General features: G+C 39.8%; 2 protein-coding genes and 1 pseudogene across 2 annotated transcripts in view; 1 reads left to right on the top strand and 2 right to left on the bottom strand.

The window, feature by feature from the left end:
• Positions 1 to 10,000, bottom strand: part of LOC138016642 (uncharacterized) — a 60,340-nt gene that overhangs the window by 42,050 nt on the left and 8,290 nt on the right. The window lies entirely within an intron of this gene.
• On the top strand, positions 4,454 to 6,282 carry LOC138015938 (uncharacterized; annotated as a pseudogene).
• On the bottom strand, positions 6,575 to 9,174 carry LOC138016099 (uncharacterized). Its single transcript, XM_068863271.1, has 2 exons — positions 8,825 to 9,174; positions 6,575 to 7,866 (listed from the first exon to the last, which is right to left on the bottom strand). The coding sequence occupies exons 1-2, from the start codon at positions 9,172 to 9,174 to the stop codon at positions 7,362 to 7,364; spliced, it is 855 nt and encodes a 284-aa protein (XP_068719372.1). The 3' UTR covers positions 6,575 to 7,361.

Here is a 10,000-nt window from a genome sequence, read left to right as displayed (position 1 = left end):
TTGGTATGGTGTTCAGTTGCGTTAAAAAGTGATCGTTTAGAATGTTAACAAACGTTTGATCCTTAGCACCTAACAGGTGTTGGGAGGAATCCCACGAGATCTTTGGTAATTTTAGGTTCACACAAATTAGCATAGTGTCGAATTTACTGCAAGAAGCATTCAGAAATTAAGTTGTTAAATGAGTCCATGAGTTCTCATCAGCTTCCTTCATTCGATAGCATGACCAGAGGAGGAGTTTCTGACCGAAAGTGGATCCTACTTCGACAGAGATCAATTCCAGATCTGTCGATGCTGTTGTCGAGAACTCTTTCACATATCTAAATAAACTTGACTTGACAGCGATAAACCCCCCACCAACGCGCCTAGCGATGCGATTTTTACGCATGATTGTGTAGTCTAGACCCAGCATTTTCTCGCGATTAAACAATGGTTTCGCTCTGTTTTTCGAACGAACAGTCTCCATAAGAGTAAAAACACTTAAGAACACAAATGTAGTAGCGCCTACACAATTAAGGGAAAAGGGAAAACGAGCCACGTCCCGTTGCTGCCCTTGATCCAAAAAGCTCTCTACATAGTGAAATTGACGGAAGCAGCAAATCGCAAAGTGCTGGAGATGAAAGTGAACGTCCTGTATTTTACTATTTAAAACTTTTATAGGAGTAACATAACGCTTGTTCCAGTTGGTGTACGTGACACCGCCCATAGTTTCACAGGTAATCCTCTTCACTGGAAATCAGACAAGTGTTTCTGTTAAATTTAGGTCTTTTCAAACTTGCTGGGAGACTTATTGTGTTGCAAACACTGTCATGTTTCCTCAGTTTTGATGTTCTTTTTAAGATCTACATGGCTACTCTGCTTCCTCTCTTTGACTATGGCTGCATCGTGTGGATTGATTGTCCTAAAACATTGTTTGGAAAACTGGAATGACTGCAAAATCAGGCTCTACGAATTCTTCTGTGTAAAGATAGAAGTTGTTCACAGCTTTTACGTGATCATTAAGGAATCCTGTCTCTGTACAATCGCAGACGCTTTTTGCGTTTTGTCCTTTTAAAAATGAAAAAAACATCAGCTGTCTTAAACAGTTGCAGGGTAAGGAGTTCCAGGGCAAGAGGAGTAATTTACATGGAAGGTCCCTGAGAAACCCTACAATATTACACATTCCTAAAGCCAAATCATCAACTGGCAAAAAGAACTTTGAGTTCTCGGCAGCGACTGGAACACGTTACCGAAGTAAATTAGAGAATAGCCCTTTTCAAGGGGACATCACTAAACAACGAAACAGCGAAACAACAAAACAAAGCCCCAGAACACCATGTATGACCCCACCAAACATTGAATACTAACCGACAAAGGTTGCATTTGAGATTACAAAAAAAGTTTTAGGCCTTTGGACCATCTGATCCATCATTGCAGGTTAATTAATGTATTTATATTTACTATTATTATTATTATTATTATTATTATTATTATTATTATTATTATCATTATTATTATTACTATTATCGTTCAATCGATGTTGAAAAAAACCATCACATGAGATGCGTTGGGAACTTATTCTGTTAACCAAAGAAACGTGTCGCATTGCATAACACAAGCCATGTGCCTTAAAATTTATGCAAGTAGTGAATGATTCTTTAATTGGGTGTGGTTAAAGGGTTTTTGTGTCTTTTAGTTTTTTTAAAGTTGTATTTGAATGGTTTGATAGCCAGTGATCGATCGATTCCGAATACGGGTTCAATATTCTGGATTTCGGATTCCGAATTCCAGTTTCCTGCATTCCTGATTTTTCCAACCTGGCTTTATTTTTGTGGCAGTGCACTGTAGGAGAGTAAATTTTTGACTTTGCAGAAACAATGGTCAACCGTAATTGTTTGACGATTGTGATCTTTGTGTTGAATTCGCACATTTCTCCGGTATCTTGCCATCATTTGATCAAGGCGCCCACTGAATTCGATGTCACTTTCGATTTTGCAATTTACTTGTGCAGCCAAAAGAACAATAAAGAAATTGAACGTGGCAAAAATCTCCCAACTGTTTTTCACTGATGGTTTCTTTTTATATTCGCAGTTCAAAATTTATGTTGTTTTCATGTCGTAAATTTTGCTGCTGATTGCAAAATATTTTATTTTTGAGGTCACCCATCTTGACACTAACCCCGCCATACAGGGGTTAACACTTGTATTACATAGCTGTCAAACGCTCAGAGTGCACGCTTAAACTTGTGGTGAAAAAGAAGTTGTGAGGGAACTTGAAAATGATCAGCATCTCAGCCTCGAAGCCAATGTTTCTCGATTCCCTTGCATTTTCTTCAATCTTTCTGCGTGTAGTATTTTGCTAGTAACCACATGTCCTCTCTGGGGGCTATTTACCTAAGACTTCTACCATGGCACTACAATGATATACGGTACCAAAACAATATTACGCAAAGACAACTTGAATCTCCTGGAAGACAAAACGTAGCTCAGTTGACAATATGGAATAAAGCGCTGTGTTACTGCACTACCACACGTACACAATGCTTGCCTATTTTTTTCTCTTCTCTTGGCATTTAGAAGTTCTCACCGGCAGAAGCCTATCGATCGCAGCATGTGCTCTTCGTCTTTGTCACCTTTAAATAGACCGCTTTCATAAATGGCGACCACCTTCATATTCTTTTGCATTCATGTAAATTACACCAACTGCGCTCATTTTGAAACAAAAGGCGCGTTTACACGACAGAGGAAAAATGGCATGGGTCCGATAAAAAGTGGAACGGTTCCAGTCATTTTTGTAAAGAAACAGTGAACTTTTATCCGCACCGCTACGGGACCACATCCGCCTATGGACCCGTGCCATTTTTCCTCTGTCGTGTAAATGCACCTAAAGTTTATTTTGTGTCCCTTGTAGCATCATTTGAACTCTCTCTTCGCTCGGGCGCAAATGATACTACTCGGGCCACAAATAAACGATATGCCCTAAAGATGGCCACGATTCGGAAGTAATCATTGGGTTTTTTTTCAAATCAAGTAGTGTATTTCTTTCTGCCCTCATCCCTCTCTCACTAGAGACCCTCTGGCCTGGGCAGCGACTTAAGAATTCTCATCCTCTTCTTACGTTTTGTAGCGGCGTCATTTCAAGAAAAGCGCATATAACAAAACGCACTATTCCCCCTTCTTCCCCTGTCGGGTCATGATGGCATGGAGCCAATTAAATAAATTAAAGATCGTTTGTTTCTTATGGCGTCATTTTCATTTCATATGTCACGAAATCTTACAATTGAAGAAAACAATTTTTTAAATCATTTTAATAAGTAACCGGAAAACGAGTTTCTGTCTCTTATATCACCCCATCTTGAAAACTTTCGTCGCTGTTTTCCACCTCCCCGACTGACTGTCCATAGGTCTGTGAGGATGAGCGATGTTTATTTTAGTAATTGTAATAAGGATCAGATCAAGATTCCCTATTTACCGAGTTAGGATTTCAAGTTGGATTTTCGAGTTGGATTTTCGAGTTGGTTTTCGCCTTGGTTAGTGTAAAATGCAGACTCAGTTATAATGTGTGTTAATTGAGAAGTGCTAACAGTACCGGGGAGGAGGAGGGGGAACTACCATATAAAAAGGGGAGGGATGATCGTCGTCTCGCTTAGGGGTATAAATTTCGGATTTTGGTATCACTTAGGGTGTTCTGGGTGAAGCGCAATCATATATGGCCGTGAAGTTTCCTTTAGGGTTGCGCGCGAAGAAATATAAAAGTGTATCTTTACACTTTTCTATTTCTTCACGTAGGTGAAAGTGTTAGATGATAATGTCTTTGCCATCATTAAAAGACACTGTATTTTTTATATATATGCGTGTTTTAATATGGTCTCTTTCAGGGTTAAAAAAAACCTGGGCCAGGCCCAGATTGGTCCCCTTTAGGGGTTTAATTTAAAATTTCCGACGAGCATTCCGCCCCTTTTTATATGGGAGTCCCCCCTCCCTTCCCCTCCGGGCTAACCCAAACCTAAATATTATTTCATGCCTCATTAGGCCTAAGGTTAGCACTTCTAAAGGGTTTGGGCTTTTTTAGCAGTGACATTATAACCTTAGTCTGCATTTTATCCCTGGTCTGCAGTCTACAATTTACCCTGACCAAGTCGAAAACCAACTGGAAAATCGAACTCGAAATCCAGCCGGAAAACCAAACTGGAAAATCCTACTGGGAATCCAACTCGAAAATCCAACTCGAAAACCCAACTAGAAAATCCAACTGGAAAATCCAACTCGAAAATCCAACTCGAAAATCCAACTCGAAAATCCAACTGTAAAATCCAAATCGAAATCCAACTCGAAATCCTAAGGCCCGGTTCAAACGTCGAACTTTTCATGAGCCGAACTTAATACCTGTTGGGGTCGACCCAAATGATTAGGTTCGACGGTTGATTCAGACGTCGAACTCTACAATAGCCAGCGGTCAGTCAGCGGTTAAATACCCAAACAAACAAGACGGAGGTTCCAGAAGGTTGTGATTTGCGAGGTGATTTGCGAAGAAGAGCTTTTATTTTTCGTGTCATCCGGGAGGGGAGGAAACGGAGAAAAATGCTACGAAGTTTGTTACATGCTGTCATCACAAGACGGCAATTTATGATGAATACATGTGTTATCGGTCTGCTGTTAAGTGTGTCACGAAAAAGTGCAACACCAGTCTACAATCGTTTGTGTAGGAGGCTCCCGAGAAATATGGGATGGTTTAACCTACTTTGGAGCACGTATTCCGATAAACGATTCAAGAAAACGTTTAGGATCTCACGTGCAACATTCCAGTTTATACTGCAACGAATCAGACATGTTCTAGATAGAGATACTGTGACCGAAGAGCCGATATTCCCAGAATTCAGGTTGGCCATTGCTCTGTATCGTTTATCAAGGGGAGATTACTATTATACGATAGCGGAAATGACAGGACTGGGAGTGTCAACCGTGTGTACGCTCGGGAATGAAGTCACACGAGCAATTGTGGACAACTTGTGGGACGAATGTGTTGGCCAGCAACTGCCAAAGAGTGAGGAACAATTTAAGGAGAAGATAGTTGATATGGAGGAACAGTGGCAATTTTGTTGTTGTTGGGCTGCAGTTGATGGATGCCATTTACCTATCAAATTTTTCTTGTAAGGAATACTACAACTTCAAAAATTTCTATTCAATAGTGTTAATGGCAATGGTGCACTCCAACTACAGATTTGTTTGGGGAACCTGTGGTTTTCCAGGCAATTATCATGATGCTGTAATATTTCAATCAACAAAGCTGTACTCTGATATAAAAGAAGGCACCTTTATTCCTCAGCTAAGTAAGGATGTCAATGGAGTACAAGTACCTCCAGTTGTAATTGGAGATTCTGCTTTTCCTTTATCTTCTTGGCTTATGAAGCCATACACAAATGCAGTCCCAACACCAAAACAGTACAACTTTAATTACAGAGTGAGTCGGGCAAGGATGGTCACTGAAGGGGCCTTTGGGCAACTCAAAGGTAGATGGCGCATACTGCTGAGGAAATGTGAAAGTAGCACAAGTGAACTGAAAATAGCAGCCCTTGCATGTTTAGTACTTCACAACATTTGTATTGATCTTGGAGATACATTGCCAAGAAAATTGGACTTGACAATTGACCCGGTCACCAATCAGAGACGCAGTAGGGCGAAGGTAAGGGAACTGCTTCAAATGAGGGAATGTGAGAAGATCAGAGACACTTGCTATCAAGGTTTACTTGTTCGAGATGCTCTTGCTGAGAAATTTTGGTTGGAGAAAGAAACTGGTATCATCAAGTAAACAGACCTAAACTGGGTTTTAAGTTTATTCATCTATCATACAGTACTTCTACCAAAGTAGATGAAACAGTGATTACACTTCATGAAAGAAGTGTGTTGAGTTATGACATGTACGGTAGGTATCACAGAGGATGTAAGATGAGGCACAAGGATTGTCAGAAAATTTGTTTCATTACATGTAAGCTATTAATTTTGATAGGTAGGAAGACTTGTTATCACGTGAAATGGTATGGATGAACAACTGGGTGGCAATCAAATTTCACTCCTCGCTGTCTAAACAATTGGTTGTAAGAAATAGTTCTTGACAACCCCTCCTGTATCACAACCTTCATTTTTACCTTCTCACTTTTAAAAGTGGGCAAAGAGAATTTGTAATCAGGGCCATGAATAGAAAACGGTGAACCAAGGCACTAGCCTCGGAAGGAAGTTTAAATTTCTGTAGTTTTGTGTGGTTCCTGTTAGTTTAAGAGACTCTCTTTTATGAATAAAAAAATATGAGTATTTTTTCCTGATATTGCATCTGAGAAAAATAATCACCATACATGTAATACAAATCACCAGACTTAGTCAAATAATTTTATTATGCAACTGAAGGTTATAACACAACAATACTACCAAACTTGCAGTGATTATATACCAGCTGCAGGGAAACGTAAAGCTGTAAAAACTGACAGAACGTTTCCTTTCTTGGCCCTTGGACTACAAGGCCCATCTATTTCTTAGTAATACTAATTTCAACTACACAACTTGTTTGGTCACTTTTCATTTTAACAATAATAAACATTTACATGGTTCATTTTGAAGTTTTGGTTAAGTGTTTGAATCAAAAGAACCTTTATGAGCATAGAAATTCCGCTGCTGGAAGTCAGAATTCAGTACAACATAATTTTTGTCATTCCTTTCAGAAATCCTCTTAGTTTCTCTTAAAAGTCCTGATTACATTTCCCATGCAGATCCATCAGAATTCAGCTTTGTTTCTAAGTTTTAGCCTTACTTAAGTTGATGTTATAGACTACAATCACCTTGAGTGAGATATTACATAGAATGATAAAAGGGGCTTGCATTCCCTTCTCTCAAACTTATGGGAGATCCTCTTGGGTTACTTGAATCTGTGGACAAAGAGGGGGAAGGTGCCATGGGGGGTACTGATATTGGTTGAAATGACCTGTAGTTTCCCTCCCACAAGGTGTAATCAGACTGAGGAGCAAAATTCGAGGCAGGCATAGAAAGACCTTGGTTAATGCCACTTGGGGAACCATAACCCCCTTGATGATGACTAGCTAATCCATACTGTGTCTGTGGGTTAGGCTTGGAATGTGTTAAAAGCAATTGGAAAAGTTTGAACTCATGCTCTCTTGATTTCTCAATATCTGATTTTAAGAATTGGATGAGCTGTTTTGTGGGGTCATTTTCAATTGCACTCCTCATTAAGTGAATAGCTTCAACCAATGGGTCTTCTTTTTTCAGTTTCTTGGTTGGAGCTGATTTCACAGGCACAAACTGCTTACCAACACAGTGTTGAGAAGCTTCACTATTGCCCTCATCCTCTGTTGACTGAGTTAACTCCTCTCTTGATGCTTATGGCTCTACAGCCAGTTCTGGTCTGCAAGAGTCACGTGTTTTGACAACTTCAAATAACTGATTGAACCAGTTACTGTAACCCTTGTCATCTTGGAATCGTTTCACCCCAATGGAAGTTTTGGTGGTCAAAGCTACACGCTTACATTCTGCAACAAGCTTTTTAAATTTCGATCTAAGTTGGGGTACAGTAAAGGAAACACTTTCATTCCTAGACTTGCATCTCTTCTTAAGTTCAGCAAGTACCTCGGCATAAATCTGTCCATTTTTCTGAGTTTTAACATTGGTGAATATAAGTTTTTTCTTTAAATAATCACTACTTATTATGATATCTATAGTATCATCTAACAGGGACTGAGACCATTTTGCTTTTCTGCCTGCTTTCTTTGCCTTTTTGTCAGTTTTCTCAGAAACAGAGTCCTCCCCATCTCCATCCTCATCCTCATTTTCATCTTCTTCGCCATCACTCTCATAGGACATGTCTTCTGGCTCCTGATGAGCTGCACTATGTGATCAAGAAGCAAACAATTATCATTAAACTGTTAACAATAGTAACTGTCATTATTGGCCTTATCAAAAAGATAGGTCTTTCTCTCAATGATATAACAAACCTATGGCACATCATTTCTTCTAATTTATACTTATATTCATATCCATAAACAGTTTTTTAGTGGGTGCCAATATTTAGATGCAAGATTTCAACAAAATAAAAACAAAGAGGTATCAAGAAATCACTAAAGACCACCCAGTCAGCAATAATCAATACATAATCAACAATGATTAGTCATGATTTCAGTGATAGACAATCTTATACATAGGTCTCCAAAGACAACACTATTAACAAGAAATAGTGTTTGTCATTGATCAATAATTAGTTATGCCAGGTCCCAGGGTGAGGGGGGTACTCCAAGAAAAATTGGGTGGGGGTGTGTAGCAGGCTTCCCAGAACCCTTACCCTGTTTATGACAAAAGTCTGTGATTTTCCCTACTCTATTTATGATCTGACAAAAAAAACTGGATCCCCAATTTATGACCATTGTAACTGGGACAGTTGAAGGGCTTTTGTTAATGGTCTTATCGATAGAGATGTAAAAGCAGCTTCTTCTAAAACAAAATACCCAGTTCAAAAATCAATACCCTATTTATGATCAAAACTGCTGAAAACCATACCCTTTTGGGCCGCACATGCCTATATAGCCCATATAAGGGAGTTATCCCCCAGTTCCAGGTATATGACAGGTTTTGTATCAACAGAATCACAGGGTAACGTAAGGGCGATGTTAATATCCGTTACCAGTCCACCCCAAACCCCTTTCCCCTCTTTTGGAACATCCTTTATTTTGCTTTTTATTTTAGCCCTTCACTTTTTCAAAGTGATAAGTTAAATTGCATTGTACAAACATCAATTTAATCAAATCAATAAAATTTAATCAAATCAATAAACGGTCAAAAACACTACTCACCAACTCGTGGCCTCTTCACGTTTGTCTTCTCCATTGTTATCCATTTTCTCTCCTCGTCCACTGCTTGTTTTCTCTCCTAGTCCGCTTTTTGTTTTCATTCCTTGTTCGCTGTTTGCTTTCTCTTCTTGTCCGTTGTTTGTACTGGCTCCTTCTTCCTTCTCACAAGAGATGCAATATCCCACGGACTTTCCGGCTACCCAGCCAGGGGTTCCCTCGCCGTCTTTAAACACCGAGCAACGGTTACAAACAGAGCGACCACATTTTATGCAGGAATATTTTGTAGTGGCAAAACACGAATAACACATGTCTTCGTCCGGCACGACCGTAAACTTTTTCCGCCAAGCCGCCATCTTTTTTTCCCCTCTGATGCGCATGCTTCATGCGACCGAAGGGGGTTGTGGGATCAAAAAATGTGTTATAATAATTTATGCATTAGGTTCGGTACATGAAAAATTCGATGTTTGAATCGGAGTCGCTCCGTAGTCGAACTGACCGACTGGCCATGTCGAACTTAATGCTCGGGTCGACCCAAATAACATGTGTCGAACTTAATCGATTCAAACGTCGATCTCGTCATGTACTTAATTGGGGCTATTAGGTTCGGCTCATGAAAAGTTCGACGTTTGAACCGGGCCTAACTCGACAATTACCGGTAGTCTCTCTCGATCAGATCACAGTTGAAACTGCAACGAGAGATACCCTGACACCAATGTGTCAATCAAAAGAAAATAGCATTCGTTTGAAGGACATCTGTAAATCTTGTAAAAGGTTAGCTCAAAAGGCATCCCACCATAGAATAGTTGTTCGCAGACTCCATAGATGTTTCTGTTTTGATAGCACTGGTTCCCAATTCCGGAGATCGTTGTGACCGGAGACGTAAACTGTGACTTATTGGTCAAGAACCCAAAAGGAGACGCTTTACTCTCATTTTGTGCGTCAGTGAATGCTACTCAGCTGATAAACCAACCTACGAGGGTAACCAAGTCATCGCGCAGCCTTTTGGATGTCCTTATAGTATCAAATCCCAACCAAGTTAAAACGAAAGGAGTGCTTGAGCTGACCATTAGTGATCATTACTTGGTTCATGCAACCCTGGATCTGAAAGTGCCAACGCCTGCTCCAAGATTAATCACTACGAGAAGTTTTAAGCGCTATAAAGCTGATCAATTTTCCAGT

The sequence above is a fragment of the Montipora capricornis genome, chromosome 9 (genome assembly GCF_036669925.1).
Source record: "Montipora capricornis isolate CH-2021 chromosome 9, ASM3666992v2, whole genome shotgun sequence".
Lineage (NCBI taxonomy): Eukaryota > Metazoa > Cnidaria > Anthozoa > Scleractinia > Acroporidae > Montipora > Montipora capricornis.
This window is presented reverse-complemented; position numbering and strand designations above follow the sequence as displayed.

Bases quoted from the DNA above. Each gene is read 5' to 3' on its own strand.
- LOC138016099 (XM_068863271.1), bottom strand. From the start codon at position 9,174: ATGGCGGCTTGGCGGAAAAAGTTTACGGTCGTGCCGGACGAAGACATG. The intron at 7,867-8,824 runs GTGAGTAGTGTT...TTGATCACATAG, and splicing joins CGTGAAGAGGCCACGAGTTG to TGCAGCTCATCAGGAGCCAG.